This window comes from Corylus avellana, chromosome 2 (assembly GCF_965113065.1).
Source record: "Corylus avellana chromosome 2, dhCorAvel1.hap1.2, whole genome shotgun sequence".
NCBI classification, from domain to species: Eukaryota; Viridiplantae; Streptophyta; class Magnoliopsida; order Fagales; family Betulaceae; genus Corylus; species Corylus avellana.
Window position 1 is genome coordinate 8,421,788 of NC_142491.1, and position 17,141 is coordinate 8,438,928.

At 35.9% G+C, this 17,141-nt stretch overlaps 3 protein-coding genes across 3 annotated transcripts; 2 read left to right on the forward strand and 1 right to left on the reverse strand.

Annotated features, from left to right (window-relative positions):
• Positions 1–1,641: 1,641 nt before the first annotated feature.
• LOC132167779 (TRIGALACTOSYLDIACYLGLYCEROL-like protein) lies at positions 1,642–6,703 on the forward strand. The gene is made up of 5 exons (XM_059578804.2): positions 1,642–2,177; positions 3,683–3,932; positions 4,224–4,605; positions 5,828–6,144; positions 6,382–6,703. The coding sequence occupies exons 1-5, from the start codon at positions 1,906–1,908 to the stop codon at positions 6,577–6,579; spliced, it is 1,419 nt and encodes a 472-aa protein (XP_059434787.2). The 5' UTR covers positions 1,642–1,905; the 3' UTR covers positions 6,580–6,703.
• A 567-nt stretch (positions 6,704–7,270) lies between these two features.
• On the reverse strand, positions 7,271–10,478 carry LOC132188474 (10 kDa chaperonin 1, chloroplastic). The gene is made up of 7 exons (XM_059602937.2): positions 10,340–10,478; positions 10,165–10,223; positions 9,924–9,974; positions 8,922–8,987; positions 8,767–8,814; positions 8,543–8,572; positions 7,271–7,564 (listed from the first exon to the last, which is right to left on the reverse strand). The coding sequence occupies exons 1-7, from the start codon at positions 10,419–10,421 to the stop codon at positions 7,496–7,498; spliced, it is 405 nt and encodes a 134-aa protein (XP_059458920.2). The 5' UTR covers positions 10,422–10,478; the 3' UTR covers positions 7,271–7,495.
• Positions 10,479–13,595: 3,117 nt separating this feature from the next.
• LOC132167344 (ferredoxin-like protein) lies at positions 13,596–17,106 on the forward strand. The gene is made up of 2 exons (XM_059578289.2): positions 13,596–13,869; positions 16,359–17,106. Exons 1-2 carry the CDS (start codon positions 13,788–13,790, stop codon positions 16,946–16,948), a joined length of 672 nt encoding a protein of 223 aa, XP_059434272.2. The 5' UTR covers positions 13,596–13,787; the 3' UTR covers positions 16,949–17,106.
• The last annotated feature ends 35 nt before the right edge of the window (positions 17,107–17,141 follow it).

Here is a 17,141-nt window from a genome sequence, read left to right on the forward strand (position 1 = left end):
TTTAGAGTAATATCTTCATCTCTCTATCGACAACAATCAACATACATCACACAATTGAACTAGTGTGTCCTATGTTTTTCTTTTTTTTTTTTGTTTTTTTTCGGACAGCTTAGATTAGGACTTGAAAAGCATATTTGGAAGAGGACAAAGTTTTTATTTTATTTTTTTCCCTAAGCTGGTCGGATGAATTTTCTTTTAACTCAGGTCTATTCAACTGATATGAAATCAAAATACATGTGAGTATTTCGAGAAATGATTTTTTTTTTTTTTTTTTCTCCCATTGATCATCTTCTCTCCAACAATTGCTAATTCACCATTAAATTTGTAAGACCCAGATGAATTTGATGAGGGTAGGAGGAGGACCAACAACATGTCTCGAGTATTTCTCATAATGCATTTTTTTTAAACCCAACCTATTAAACTGACATAATAATAGTCCTTGTTATCCTATAATACTGATGTGGTAATCCCAATTAACCTTTGAATCAGTCATTTTTTTAATAATAATAAAAAAAAAAAGAAGAAGAAGAAGCAAAAATCAAAACAAAACATTGGTTGGAACTATCACATTAACATTACATAATTGTGGGATAAACAAGTAGTTTCTAGTGTGTGTATATATATATTTTCTAATTGAAGAGGAAAGAGGATATAAGTGAGGATCTTTCCCATTCTTGATTCTAATGGAAGAAAGAATAAGGGATCCTATAGGAATGCAACAAACACTAGGTGGGTATAGCGGCCCATTTTGCTAAAGCATGTGCACGATAATTGGCACATCTAAAAACTTTTAAAGCATTTCAGCTTTAAAAGGAAGAGAGCTCAAGTCTCAAATCAGAAACAATAGGAGCAAACTACCAAGTAGCAAAAAGATGAGGCTGATTCACAACTAAAATAATTAAGAGAGCATCCCCTATAAGCATAAAAATCCTAAAGCCGGAAGAAACTGCTAGTCGGGAGGCAAGGAGGGCAGCAGAAGCTTCTCCTAAAAGAACATCGGGGGAGAAAAGCTTTTGTGTAAAAGCAACAATAACTTTCCCAGAAGGGTAACTAATCATAGTTGCTGCCACAGCAAAATTTCCACGGATAGCTACATCAAAATTCCCTTTAACACTTCCTGGCTGAAGAGGAGACCAAAGAGAGGAACAGGTTGAAACCTGCCAAGCCGAGATATGGTACTCATTAGTACGTAATCTAGTATTACTCTTTGAAATTATGTCTAATAAAATGAGGAATGCTACATACCACACAAACATGTCACAAATAAGCACTAAGAGTTTGAGATATGGAGACTACACAAAAGTTTAATAGGCTGGGTTTGAATGCGATATAATGATAGACAATTTTTTATATGACCCGTAAATGCCGACATAAACCCAATACAGAAGTAGAGGGTTAGGGTTGAAGTGTTTAACCCGTTTAATTAAATGTGTTAGGTTAAAGTTAACATATATAATCTTATATACATGTTTCGACACAACTCAAATTTATCACGTAAATACGAATTGCGACCTCTACTCGAAACACAAAAGCCCATTTAAGTCTTATTTACCTTCGACTATTTTGTTGCAATAACACTAATAAAACAAAACTCCCCATAGAATCATCTTCATCCCATTCCCCAAAATACCACCAAAGCAAAATGCCAAATCTGATAAACCCCTAAAACAAAAAGGCCACCAAGAAAGGCATAATTGATAATAACCCTAAAAAATGCAACAGATACAAAGGAAACAACCCAAAAACCCCAGCCAAAACCTCACCAAAAACCCAAAACAACAAAGATAAAGGAAACAACACAAATCGTTTCAAAAAATGCAACACAGATAAGGAAACCCACTAAACACCAAAAGCCTCGCAACTCAAACAACCAAGCCAAACAGTAGAGCGAGAGAGATAGTCCAAATGGCGAACCTAAGGACGGCAATGGACTCAACATTCTGGGACCTGAACGTGTCCTCGCCGAGGACCCTGGAGGGCGCGGCCCGGACCGTTCCAGGCGAGCCGTTTCCGCTGGACGGGGCTCGAGCCAGCCGAGCCCTCCGGATTCAGCAGCTCTCGCTGCTGGGAAATGGGTTTCCTCTGGGGATTATTCCCTCCTATGGCCCCGCTGCTCACAAGGAGTTGGGCTCGTTTTCTCTCCAGACTCTCTTGCTCAAACACGCAACTTCTAGGTGGTAAGTGGTGTGATGAACCTCTTGTCTCTTGGGTTTTGTTTGGTTTCTGGGAAAATGTGGGGAATGAGAAAAGGTATTAAAGTTTTAATTTTTAGTTGAGTGGGTTCTTTTTTTCTTTTCTTTTTTTCTTCCATTTATTATGATTTTTGAGAAAGAAAAGAGTGAAGAGATAAGAAGTGGAAAAGTTCTATTATTTTCGGCTGTTTACTCAGTAAAAACATTATCACTCTGCTTTCTTTGGAATTTGTTTTGATATTTTGGCTTAACTTGGCTTAGTTGAATTGGTTGTTTTAGGGGGAAAGAAAACATAATTCTCACAATGTTTTGAAATTGGATGAATAAGAAGTTTCATTCAACCAAACTGAAAAAGTACATGAAAGCTGTTGGAATTTGTTTTGATATTTTGGCTTAACTTGGCTTAGTTGAATTGGTTGTTTTAGGGGGAAAGAAAACATAATTCTCACAATGTTTTGACATTGGATGAATAAGAAGTTTCATTCAACCAAACTGAAAAAGTACATGAAAGCTGCTTCAGCTGTACAAATCACAAGCAGCTTAATGTGTGTAAATCATAAACATTGGACCAGAAATTCCATAAATCGCATAATACAGATGGTCCTGACTTTCCAACCTGCTTCATCATAAACTGCATAAAATCTCTCCAGTATAGCCGCTGTTTGCTTTAATATCCCTTGTTGTAAGTTTGGTTTTAGAAGCTAACCATCTAATAAACTGTATACTTAGGGATATTTTTTTCTTTTTCATACCAATGAAGTTTCATAGATTGACAATGGGCAATTGAGATGAAATTACCTCCTAATTCGTAGTGCAATTATGCTTCCCTGTAATCAAAGGACTCCAAATAACTGCATCATCTTGTCTTATCTGCACTTCATGGAGTTTGCTTTGAATCAACACTAAATCTTACAACCTTTCTGGAGGTAGAAATTGTAGAATCAGTTGCCATTCTAATTTTTTAACAAGAGTCTATTTGGATTCCGATCTCCCCTTATAATTAAATTCCGCAATAGTGTTACTTTTGTTTCCATTAAAATTGAAAAATCTTTTCACCAATGACTGCTTTCAATTGATCCTTATCATTATGTTCACTGCAATTAATCGTCTTAGTTACAGTATATTGATGTTTGAAACGTATTTGAAAATTCAAAACGATCGAATTATCTCATGATCTTGTCTTGACCTTTTCCACTTTTTCAATTCATTGTTCTTTGCTCATAATTTCTTATGTTCACCTTGACACATTTTGTCTGCATTGTTTTTTAGAATTTATTTGTCAATGATGTAAGTTTTTGGAAATTGACATCCTCATTCCTTGATCATTTCTCCAAACCAAGAGATGCATCATGAGTTAGAAATGACGATCTGAACTTGTTAAAAAAATTATTATCTATCAATTTTGTCAACTAAGGATATCTCTCCGCTCCTTGAATTCCTACATTTATTGTATTACTAATAGGCACCTTACATAATAAATGTCTGCACAGGTGGCTTGGATTAATTGGGCAGTTCCGTCCAAAGAAATTAATTTCTTCTATTAAAGCTGAATTTTCTGATATTGATGATTTGGAGTTCCCCGGATTCAAGGATGTGGCAAAGCATTTCATTGACAAATCACTCTATTCGTTTGGATTATGTTCACAGCTTTCCTTGACCCCCTCATCATCCTTATTGTTGAGCACAGAAGGACATGGTGAGAAAAATGGACGCCGGCACAAAATGATGCTCTTTCAAAAGGCACGAATAGCAGCCATCTTTTTATATTTATTTCTTAAATTTTATAAAATATCATACAGAATCGCTCAGTTTTCTCTTTCAGTATAATAGTCTAAGTTATTCCTCTACCTTGCTTCTAGTAGTCTGTGTCTTCTTTCTAAAATAGGTTTCCCTAATCAGGGATATATATATTAATATATACAGGAGCTATTGAGTTTTTGGACATTGTATGGCCTCTGTATAGCAACCTGCTTTAAACATTCTTAAAAAACTTGTAACCATTTTTTCTAAAACTTTAATGTACATTTGCAGCTCCCTCTTCATGATCTTACCTTGGAGGCGGCATGGCCTGAGTTGTTCATTGACCATAAAGGACGATATTGGGATGTGCCTGAGTCCATATCATTAGATCTGTCATCACTTGTTTCTAAATCTGGATTGCGTTACCGCGTTGGTTTACACAAAAATAGTGGCCATCCCAAGGCACTTAATGCCACAGATGGTGAGGCACCTTTATCTCTAATGCCTGGATTATGTGCAAAGGCTGCATTTTCATATGAGAAGAGCCGGGACTTTTGGAGAGAGGAGGAGAAAGAGGAAGATGTCACAGTAGAGACAGAAAAGGGTTCATTTTGGCGACCTTCATATGATGTGCGCCTCAGAGAGCCACATTCAGCTATATCTGGAATTATTGGTATTTTCTGCCCTAAGATGTTTCTATTTTTCGGGTAGCGATAAGTTTATAACTGGTTTTACTTGTTTTGCGATATAAAATGAGGTGCAACCTTTTATCTTTATGATGCTTTTGATTACCAAATATACACTCCAGTATCTTTTTTCTATTTATTTTTTTATCTAAGAAAGTAGCTTGGTGAACATTATAAATGGGAAAGAATTACTACATGTTATTGATAATGGAATTGTCATAAACAGAAGATAGAATGCACTATTCAATGATATGGTGAGAACTGTAAAAAATGTTTGGTTACTTAGTTAATCCAAGTAGATACATGTGCTTGTGTATTTGTTGCTTAAGATACAACTAATTTAATGCATGCAATTTGAAACGTGTAATCATTTACCACAGTCAAGTGGTCTCCAACCCCGCATGCACGGATTTCAATGTTTCTGAAATGCTATTGGGCATGATTAAACTATTTTGTCAATTCAATGTTGGAGATTATGAATTACTAGTCAGATCAGGAAAACTATCTTAGAAAAGAAACAAAAGTAACCACTTTCTTACCCATCAATCAATTTCTAAACACTGGGCTACCATTAGCCAAGAATTTATCTTGAATTAAGATCTTTTGGCTCAAATATTTCCTGGCTTTGCCAACCATGCCATCTTTTCACCCATATTTGATCAAAATACTTGGAGTTTCATGCTTTTGTATTAGATTTGGTAACTAAGGGACTATGGCTGATTGATATAAACGCACAGTCATTTAGATTGTCTGTGTTGTTGTCTAACTTAATTCCACATAACTCAAATCACACAAAACATTTTACTTAAAGAAAGCCAGTTTCCCATTAATTAACTTTTATAGCACTACCCCATTGATTAAAAAGGAAAAAGAGAAAACTTTGCCCCTTTGCTTAGGTTTTTATTTTTATTCTTGCCCCTAACTGTCTAATAGGGACTTAAGTAAATATAATACTGATTGGATAATCATGGCCTCATGATATGGCTTAAAATCTGAATGAACAATTATATAATTAGACCCTTTTTTTTTTTTTAATTAAGCACGGTGCAGAATACGACAGAATCAAAAGTAAACAATAAAGTGCACGTAATTAATAGCAAGTATTAAACCATGGTGCTCAGATTACCATTTTTTTTTCTTTTATTGTTAGTAGAGAAGCTTTCTATGTAACCTTTTACTTGTTTTCTATCTACTATTAACACAACTTAGGTGGCGCCTGTGCGGCCTGGTTTGGGGGCAGAGAAAGCTCAGTGGTTGCTGCATCAAGGGGAGATGATGACATTTCTATAAATGCTAAGAAGAGAAGTCCATTGAGCGCAGATTTATTTGGTTCGGTTTGCTATACTTTCCAGCATGGAAATTTCAGAAATCTATATGGTGACCTGACCAGGGTAGATGCTCGCTTGGATATTTGTTCAGCATCAGCTTTTGCTTCAAGGGTTCTCAATGGCTTGAAGAGGTCTTCCGTTGATAGCGTAGAAAATCCGGCCTCTTCCCCGAGGCTCAATTTGATCTTTCAACAGCAGGTATCCCAACAATCCCAAATCCCAATATTTCCAATCCCACCCCTAATTGGTTAAACACACAACATCCGGATACCTTTGGCAAATTATTACTAACACATATGATTCATGGTAAAACATTGAAGCCAACTCTATCATTCTCAATAAGTAGCTCAGCTTGAAGCCAGTTTTCTATGCTAATTTTTGGTTGAACAGATTGAAGTCAATCAGACAATTCTCATTGAGACTATGTTTTTGCAGGTTTACGGGCCAATCGTCTATCGAGTAGATTCTAGGGTTTTGCTGGATTATTCATCTGGGAGGCGTGGCCCACATGTAGAGGATTTCATATGCAGCTTAAGTTACTCATTGAGGCTTCTAAATTCGGGAAAAGTTGTTGCTTGGTATTCTCCAAAGAGGAAAGAGGGGATGATTGAGTTGCGCCTATTTGAGTTTTAACTTGTATTTTTTTTCTTTGCTTAATGGCTCTGGCTGCTTGGCCTGAGAAACTAACATTTTCAGCCGGAAATTGACTGCAGAATTCTCAAGCAAATTTTCTTCTATCAATTTAATGTTGCCTCTGCATGTAGTGTGTGTGCATGCTTCTGCTCGTGCACGACAAACCAAAGCTTCCTTAAGGACACATTTTCTCCAAATTAGTTTCGAGAAAATTTTCTTCAATCTATTTTAATAAGTACCAAGTGTCATTCAACATCTTTAAATTTATGTATAGGTTCCTAGGTTAGTAGAATACACTCTTATATATATATATATATATATATATATATATATATATATATAACACTTGTTACTTGAAATAGGTTGAAGAAAATTTCATTCAAATTGGTTTGGACGAAATTTTTGCCATTTCCATAATTTTGGATAACCACAACTCTCACTCGTGCCTTTAATATTCATTTATCCTTCAACATCACTTGCCTATAAATGCAAATTGCATTGGGAAGTAGAATTTTTAAGGTCAAATAGAACTATTTAGAAGAAAAAAAGAACTTCAATTTTAAGGTTTTTTTTTTTTTCCCCCAAAAATACGTTTTGATCAATTTTAGAATAAAAAAGTCGAAATTTTTTTTTGGTCTAGCATAGCATTCTAAGTATTAAAAGCAACACAATCTCAAACATGCTTTAAAAGTTAGGTTCCAATCATGATCGTCTTTCATAGCACAATTATGTTCCACTGCAAGGTAGAATTCTCATAAGAAGGCCAAATTTTGATTTCCACCCTGCATAAATTACAGTAGTACGAAATTCAACATGCCGGATAATTCTCTCCTACAGGGTGTCAAAGAGATTGATATGCAAGAAGAAAGCATCAAACTTAAAAGAAAGTGCACAAGCAGAGAAATCTTAGAGATTGCTACTCAACCACAGCCAACAAGTCACTTGATCTACAAAAGCAGTGCTTAGCATCCGTTCCCAAATCCACCTGAAATAGCACCAAAGATTTTTTTTTTTAATTTATGATGATAACACTAATTTTTTGATTGGTAAAATAACCACACATCCCATGATAATGCTAAAGGTGACAAAAACTTCAACAACAACAACAACAACAATAAAGGAAAACGGACTATTGGTATATGTAGGCAAGTTTGCCTATGCCTACACATGACACCATTAATAGATAAGCTGCAGATAACTGGACATCAATGTCGGCGAATATTCACGACATGGCTTATTACATAGTTATCTGACCAAAAAACACTACTGTGACTAAATGATCATGAGCAGTCAAAATTGGACAGGTTATCCAAATATCAAAGCCAAAGGATTAAGAGATGCTGTGATAGTTGATACCCAAATTTACTCTAAATCATGGAGATAAAGGCAAACAGATGATTTCGCCAGAAGGTAGCAAAAAGCAACCGCAGCATGTCATATGTATTAGATTCTCAAAATAATTTCAGGCTAGACCAAAAGGCTTCCTGCATTGTGATTAAGAAAATTTACTGTCTGACAAAATATGATCTAAAAAACTCTCTAATAATCACAACCCTTTTCCCCTTATCCTTAAAATCCATATAATTGGTAATCTCAGTCTTTAAGCTCCAAGTAGGGTAGAAGTAATAAAGTGCTTAAAACAAGGATTAAGAAATGCCATCAGCACATGTCATGACAACTCATTGCAAAGCACCATGCTATAAAGCAGAATCAGCACAATACGACCAGTCTCTACAACATCCATACTCTCCACATTTCACCATTCTCAAAATGAGTAGACAAGAAAACCTAAAATTATTTAACAGCACAACAAACTTTGAATTGAAAATCAATGACAATTATAAGGACTCCAGTTTTTGTTCAGAGCACAAACATAAGAAATAGTACAGTTGATGAGAATTGTTTCCTAAGTATATCATTTGCAAAGGGACATATGATAACTTCACAGTAAAATAATACTAACCTCATAGGCATTTATATCTGAGAAAAGAACCTGCAACAAAATGAGCATCACCCATTTAGATGATAAGGCAACCAACCAAACATTTCTTAGAAATGGTATAATTAAGCATGGGAAAAAGTTCATTCATCAGAAAGTTTAGGGCGCCAGAAGCATCAATGTTGTTTCTGGCTACAGCTGCTCGCTGCATAATCATTACCAAAACTGAACACGTTTTGATTGCTTACCTTCTTTCCAGCCTCCACTTCCCCAACCTCAGCACCAACAGAGAGAATCTGAAACATATATTAAATTGCTCGTCAAAACATCTAGAGAAACAACTTATTTTAAAAACAAAAAGAACAAGTTTTCACAAGACAGCATGGGCCGGCATTTTGCTTACCTCTCCCATAAGATACTGCTCAAATTTAACAGCTGATTTGGGCAGTAAAACCCCACCAGATGATTTCTGTAGCATAAGACATTTCATCCATCAACATGACAGCTTACAACAGATCATACATTAGTTGCTTATTTATACAATGCAGTACTGTTGGCAACCATTACTTGCAAAGTACCATATGACAACCAATCAACTCACAACCCTGTACAAGTATTATGGTCACTATGTGAAATTTGTTTATTTTTTTCGTATCCCCTAGGCAAAATAAATATCATGGACTGAATGATCAAAACCCAAAAATCTTTTGTTTTTCTATTCTTCCCTTTCTCTACCGAAATAATACCAGCTCATACTAGGCTAATGGCCAAGAGATCAGGTCCAGATCAAATTTTGCAAGAGATGCTCTACATATCATATATTGGAATTTATCCATACATGCAAGCTTAGCCCAGTCCATAATTGAGAGTTCAATTTCACTGGGAAAATTAGATAGGAAATCAACTCATTCACCTCTGGCCATAAAAGGATGACATACAGAGCTTATTGCACACTACTTTAAGTTGAATCAATCAGTTTCAAGTATAAACACTTAGGGGCCCATTTCAAGAAGCTTGTGTCAGCACCAAAAGCACAATCTCTGTGCACTTGCAACACACATGAAAGTTCTTCAGCGCCAAAACAGGTTGCCACAATTACTAGAACTATCTATTAAATCCCACATTGCCATAAATCACTGATTTTGCCGTCATATATTTTTCGACACAACACAAGTATGGGACTTTTCAATAGTATTGTGGACATTAGGTGATGGATTTTTAGTAGTCTTGTCTCTTCTGTTGTTCATATAGAGGTGTTATCTTTGTGATGCTTTAGTTCTTTTCCATATTAGTATCAAATTCTCTCTTCTTGTGTGGAAACTCTACAATTATAATAAAACTTTTGCAGCGATAATCTCAACAGAAATCACACAACAAAACATAAGCAGTGAAAGAGAAGGCAAACCTCGGGCAGCTGCTCAAGACGAATGAGAACTCTATCAGCCTGTGGAACCACCTGCAACACAAAGTTACCACCACTAAGTATCAAATTAAAAATCCATATAATTTTTAGCAGCAATAAACAAAACTCAGATAATTTACGACACAAATATTCTATCTTTGAATTCAGCACAGAATATATATAAGCCTCTTTTGTGTATAAAAATTAAGCAAAAAAAAAAAAATTATAAATGAAAATAATAAACCTTGGAGGGCTCCCATTTCTTGGAAATTGCGTTGACTCTCAGAGAGCTTCTCCGCAGACCTGTTCATGACCCAGATAGAAAAACATTCAAAAGGAATTCTAGAAAGGAAAATTCCCAAGAAAAAATGGGAAAAAAAAGAAGAAGAAGTGAAATTTCAACGGATTTAACGTGGTACCTAGTAGTCTCTGGTTAGAGAGAGAGGGGCTGTTGGTTTTGTACACAAAGGGTTTTGGTACAGTGACGAAAGTGGAAGCCATGGATGATGGATAAGAAACGCAGAGAGAAATGGAGGCACGCAGGTCTGAAGTGTTGGTCTGGATACTTCGGAGGGCGCAAGCGCAAATACAAAACCTTTAACTACGCACGCGTAGGCTCAACGTGCACGTGACAGTAAACTAATTGCTGGGTTAATTTTTTAAAAAACATTTTTGTATTATCACATAATAAATGTATAAATAATAAATTAAATATAATAAAATTCGGAAACATTTGATGGTTCAAAATATATTAGACCTATTGTCCCAGTGTTCAAGAGGTAGTTCAATTCGCTGATATCACACCCAATGAAGCAAAGGTCACTAGTTCGAATTCTCCTCTCCTTCTTGTGCGAACATATCAAAGAACTATTGTCCCAATTTAAATAATTAATTGTTTAAATTAAAAAAAAAAATGTTATAAGATCATAATTTAGAATGATAAAACTTTTTTTTTTTAACTGCAATTTGCATTAAATCACCATTAATTGTATTGCCTATTGGATGAAGTTCACTCTCACATGGTTTGAATATAAGAATTAGTTGCAATTCACTGACTTAGTTACAGTTAATTTGGTTAGTCCATAAAGTAAATGATGGATTTGGATCAAATTCATTGGGCCTGTACAAGAATCCATTCTTAAGGGGTAGTTGATCCAGGACTAGCTTGGCTTTCCGGCCCATCCCAACCGCTTTACCCAACAAGGGTACATGATTCTTCCTACTACCAAGAAAATGAGAAAAGTAATTATCACATCCGTTGGATTTTTTAAAGTCCACGGTAATAAATACTCTCCTCACCGTCAACGGAAAAATATTCAGTTAGTTATATTTAAGAATATTTTTATTTTTTTATATTTTGATGAGACAAAAATAGCTTTTTAATACAACTAATTGGATATTCTTCAATTCATTTAAACTTGAAAGAGGATTCTAATTCTTATCAACAAACCAGGTGAAGCATTAAATGCATTTCTTACATTCCTAGTCAAAGAAGCATGTTAAGGCATTTAACGCCGCCTAACTCACGGTAAAGAGAGAGACCAAGAACATCCTCTTGTTGAGCCAGTAAGCAATCCCCGAATAACTGTTACAAGCAATCCAATCGAGAGATGAGCATCCGTCTGATTAGATAGGTGAGCAGAGATATAAGAAGGTAGGTAAACTCATGTCCAATTTACAACACATATCTACATGATAACGCTAAGGGCTACTTAGGCATCGAAAGTATTTCCTGCCAACTCACCCTGAAAGCCCTATGAACTTTTCTCATCTTTGTCTTTGCAAAAATAGCGCACGTAGAGCAGCTTTGCAAATTTCGGCACTATTAGAAGATAAGTGTGAGATCTGCTATCAAGACATATCGACTTTCTACTTGCCCAAATCGATTGCAATTCGATTAACAAATTACAACCGACATGATTTGGTAGATTAAAAGTCATGAGTTCGAGTCTTATTGTAGGGGGTCACAAGACTTTTTTTTTATTTTTTATAAATTAGTAACTTTCATTAACCAACAACTAAACACTTTACAAAGAAAAGCTAAAACACTTAGCTAAAGCTAAAAACAACTATACAAGCAAAAAAAACTCCCCACAAGATTAAACCAATATCACATCTATACCCCAAGCATTACAAAGAATATCATTTCCTCTAGTCTTTTTAAATATACATTTTGTAGCAAACCAGATCCTCACCTCCCATCTAATACGTTGAATAAGCTTTTATTCAGTGTACAGATTATTGTTATGTCTCAAAGCATTACGATTCTTCCAAATATTATATAATATTGTAAAATCAAAAACTAGCCGATACAAATAAGTCTTCATAGTTTTGCCCCTTCACTTCTCCAACCCAAAAGGAACTACATATTCCTAACAAGTAGGCAGGTTAAGCACGCTACATAAACTCATAACTTGCTACCAAATTCTGCTACTATAACCACAAGCAAAAAATAAATGATCTTTATCCTCAATTACATGTCTACAAAAAATGCATTTCACATCCCCTTGAAACCCCATATCAACAACTTCCTCCCAGTGGTCAAAGCATCCCTCATTGCTAACCAAGTAATGAAAGCTTGTTTAGGAATTGAAAAAGGAAACCAAACCAAAGCCCATCAATCCACAACATTTTTCTTAACCTGAATGGAATCCCAAGTATCTGAGCAAGAAAACTTACCAATTTTTTAAGCATTCCACTTCGGCTTATCCTTATCACCACTAGGAATCACACACAACCTACTTTGAATATTAACAAGATGATCCAAACGAGTAGCAGGCCAATACCATTGACCAATAGGTCACAAGACTCATGCCTATTATCAATATCCGTCGGTTTCTCACCATTATACCTTCAACTGAACAGTAGTAATTTATATAATGTTGATCTTCCCCTGGTTTTATGTATACTAAGGCATAAGAAGGAGGAGGAAAGCAACTAATCCTTGAACAATGATTTACTACATGCTGCAAACGATGGTCTTGATTGGAAAGAATTCTTATTCACCTGTATTTGTGCTAATCAGATATATTTAACTTTAAACCCAAGGCTAAATGAAAGAAGATATGACGTCTAAAGGTGTTTTGAGAGTTGGGATCACTTCTTTTTTTTTTTTTTTTTTTTTTTTCTTTTGGGTTGACATATTGAAACTATTTGTTAAGTAAATAAATTTTACTTTTGTTTTATGCGAGAATACAAGGGTTCTCATAATTTTTTGTGGGTGCAACTATTAAAAATGTTCTTATAATTAATCCAACAAAGTTTTTTAGTGGGTGTAATAATAAGAAAAAAAAGTTCATAAATTTATAATACACATACCCAATTTATATTAGTTGATATATTGTGCTTTAAAAAATGACTAATATTTTGAATTTTTTAAGTGATAATTCGATATAAAATGAGTATAATAATTGGATTTGAAGATAAATGTTGTTTTCAAACCTCGACTTAAGGAAAAGGTGTAGATGTGGTGTGGCATCCATATTTTGCCTCATCATATACCAATATCTTCCAAGAAACACGCTCATCTTGCCCTACCAAAGTTCTGTCAAAGCTGGGCCCATTAGAGTTCTATGTTTTGAAATCCGTTCAATTTCTAAAGAAAAAGAAATCCAACAACAGTACACACAAACGGCTACCTGGGACCACCGCTTGCCCATCTTTTGTCCTCAGCCTCTGCAACACTCAATCAGTAGTCACTCACTTTCCTCCCTACACTTTTTTTCCTGGGAAAAAAAAATTCACCCCATTTTCCATTCCCACCAAGCAAACACCTCCTATAGAAAAAGCATACCCTTTTGTTTTCCTTTCCATTCTCTCTCAGATACCTTGTAAAGCAAAACCCACTTTAGCTCACATTTAGTGATAATGGTGAAGAAGCTCTTTTACTGTGAGTTGATAGTTCTCTGCCATCTGCTGCTAGCAGCTGCTGTGGCCGCCAAGAACCATGGTAATGTAAATCTGCAATCGCCCTGTTTCTTTGTTTGGTGTCAAAGCATTTATCTGCCTTCTACTCTGTTTTTTTCTGGCTGTTGTTTCTGTTTTTGGCAATTTTAATTATTCATGAGGAGGTGTAGCAATTAGCATCTAACAAGTAACGCTCTGTGCCTGTGTATTATGTTACTTTTCAAGTGTAATTAAGGTACTTGAAAGAATTATTTGAAATGGTGTTGGCTAATTGGAGTAGATTTTACTCCTTTTGAGGTTTTATGCTCTGTTTTGTTGTCAAAAAATGTGTAGGGAAAGGATGGACATTTGTACTTTTGTCTCCTAGTTTTCAGCTATCTGTGACCTGATAGGAAGAAAGCTCCTAGAGTCAGTTGACACACACAGAGGCAACATATTGGATTGTCCTGGTTCCATAACAAGATAAGAATACTATTCTTTTTAGGGAAAGTGAGTAGGATCCTTCAGGAGTACTACAAATTAGAGCGATGTGAGGCCTCAGTTAGATGTTGCAATGGATATGGCTACTTATACTAAGAGTCGTCATGGAGATGTGTCGCCTTAGTCCCAAATTGGGAAGATGATTAGTCTGTATGAAGGAGCTCATGAGTGCTAATTGCTAAGTCTCACACTGGTGCTTTACTAGGTGAGACGGGGCTTTGTAAGCGTTTTTAGGGAGCTCCAATTGCAACTTGATTAGCCCTTTTGGACTGATGCAAATGTTGCTAGCGCTTTAAACTGCTCCAGAGAGACCACACTACGTTCGGATCTCTTGGACTCTTGCCCCTCCCCTTACATTTCTCCAAATTACCTTAGGATACCTCTTTAAATTGGCTCTGCTACCTCATTACACAGCCTGACATGACAAATAAATGGAGATTTGATCCCTATTTACTTCACCTACAACTTCTTTAAATTTGGAGCAGAGACATGGCTGTTATTTTTGCGGGGTCAGAACATTTATATGGGCATCACCATACTGTTTCCATTTACTTTAAAGATCGAACCATCCACATTTTGTATAGAAATAGACAAGCCCTCCCTTGATTCAAAGTTTATTCTGAGTTATGGGTATGATTAAGTGACCCCTTTCTGTGGTAGCAGTGTCAATGTCGATGTCACTGCAACGTTCATCGATATCAAATCAATCGAACAAACTTCTAACACTTGTTCCACTTTTGAAAGACCTTGTGTTATATCTCTAGATCTCGATTTATCATATATAAATGTAACTAACGTATCTCCTTCGTAAAAGATTTCTCCATAATGGCAATCAAATACAACTTCACATCTCCAACTTATTTCCAGCCATGCTTCTTATACTAATAGTCTATGACCCTCAACCTTTACCATGCTAGGAAAGTAAAAAGTACTTCAATCAATCTTCAATCAATCAATCTTCAATCTTCAACCTTTACCATGCTTTAAATTTTTTTTTGCTTGTGTTCTATATTTAGTCTTCTCATGGATATAACCCATCTTTTTCTGTGATATTTGACGACAATTCAATGTAGTAGACTAGTAGAGCCTATTGTATATTCCTTCTGAATGCTATTATAATCCTGAAAGGAAGCCTATATAGTGGCTACTACATTGTTCACAATGCTACAATGTTATGTTGCTTTATCTTTAAATTTTATGTAGTAATAATTCAAACCTACTTGAACCATTTTCTGTTTGTTTGATGAAGGAAATTAGTCATTTGAGGAGGCAAATAATATTAAGTTTTTGGGTCAGTTGTACTTTATACAGCTTTGGTCTTGGGTGATTATGATTTATTGATCAATTTTGATTCATCTATTAGGAACTTTTTAAATGCTTATTGTTAGAACAGTTTATGGTACGACTGTGTTGAGCGTAATCTCCCTTCGATGCTCAAGTAAGGTTTCTGGAAAGGTGTTGTAATCTCTCAGATAATTCAGCGTGTCATTCATACTTGGGGTTCGGCCTATAAATAGGCTAATAGATTCACCCGGATTACACCTCTTCCTTTGATCTTATCTGAGCCTTGTGGTGATTTTATCCGAGTCTCGTAGTTTGGTTTGGACTGAGAGTAGCAGCCGTATGCAAACTCTAACATGATCTTTATGATATTTGGATAATCATAAAAGGGAGTCCGTAACTCAATGAGACTCAATCCCTGCGTCTTAGAAGTTGGTTTAGCCACTGTATCTAATTATAGTGATGAGATAATCCCCGGGAAATCAAGGGATTGGCAGCCCCCGGAAATATATTCCCGGGTGATCCATTCCTGGGTGACCGTGTTTTGGTGATATCTTTCTTCCTTTCACTGATGACTTGGGCCGAGCCTTCATCAACTTCGGGTTATGTTAGTCAGGGCTTAACCTACAACTCTGTTATTGGACTATGATCTTAGAGCCCACCGGGCATAAGAAAGAAGGATATTTTCCCAACACTTATATCAAATATGCATGCTTATATTCACCCAAACATTTTCTTAACTTACATTATTACTTGCTGTTTGTCACACAGGAAATCCTGCAAGCGATCTTGTGGACATCATCAACAACAATCGAACTGCACAAAAGCTTTCACACCTAAACGACAGCCCTGGTCTTGGGTGCATGGCCTTGCAATATGTTGAATTTTGCAAGGATAACTGCACCAGCAACAACACTGTAAACTGCAAACCCTCAGAAGACGACTTCACCGAAGTTTTTGCTCCCAATTGCGGGGTGGAGCTACCGACTTTCGATATCCTAACTGGCCACATTGTCGGTTGCCAATCAAAGTATCTTGAACCATTGGTAGCCTTTTCCAATGTTCTTGTCAAAGACAATAAATCATTATCTCTTGTGAGGAATAAATCACATACTGAAGTGGGTGTGGGCATGGTTGGGGTCCATAAAGGGCACTTCTTTTGGTGTGTTTTGTTCAGCAGTGGACAGACAAACTCTACATTTGTTCTTGAAAATCATGGCTTAGGGATCAAGCAAAAGAAAGGGTGCTACAGTGGAAGCAGTATTCCTTGCAATGGGGGGCACAAGATCAGCTCCGTGTTTTTGATTTTGAACATCATATCCATGGGCTTTTTGTTTCTTTTCCTGTTGCAACATTGGTAACAATTTGTTTTGTGACCATGAAAATCTTCATCAGACAATGCTCGGAAGTTTTGTCACATATTGATTTCATTTAAGAGTAGTAGTAGTAGAAAAATTTCGTCATCCAAGCCGAAAATTCTTTCCACTTTAATCCGATATGATTTTTTAGGTTATTGGTTTAGTGTTTCTCTGTTGAGTTTGAGTTGATGCAAAG

Bases quoted from the DNA above. Each gene is read 5' to 3' on its own strand.
- LOC132167779 (XM_059578804.2), top strand. From the start codon at position 1,906: ATGGCGAACCTAAGGACGGCAATGGACTCAACATTCTGGGACCTGAAC. The intron at 4,606-5,827 runs GTATTTTCTGCC...AACACAACTTAG, and splicing joins AGCTATATCTGGAATTATTG to GTGGCGCCTGTGCGGCCTGG. The intron at 6,145-6,381 runs GTATCCCAACAA...ATGTTTTTGCAG, and splicing joins ATTTGATCTTTCAACAGCAG to GTTTACGGGCCAATCGTCTA.
- LOC132188474 (XM_059602937.2), bottom strand. From the start codon at position 10,421: ATGGCTTCCACTTTCGTCACTGTACCAAAACCCTTTGTGTACAAAACC. The intron at 8,815-8,921 runs GTAAGCAAAATG...TATATGTTTCAG, and splicing joins AGCAGTATCTTATGGGAGAG to ATTCTCTCTGTTGGTGCTGA. The intron at 8,573-8,766 runs GTAAGCAATCAA...ATTTTGTTGCAG, and splicing joins AAGTGGAGGCTGGAAAGAAG to GTTCTTTTCTCAGATATAAA.
- LOC132167344 (XM_059578289.2), top strand. From the start codon at position 13,788: ATGGTGAAGAAGCTCTTTTACTGTGAGTTGATAGTTCTCTGCCATCTG. The intron at 13,870-16,358 runs GTAATGTAAATC...TTTGTCACACAG, and splicing joins TGTGGCCGCCAAGAACCATG to GAAATCCTGCAAGCGATCTT.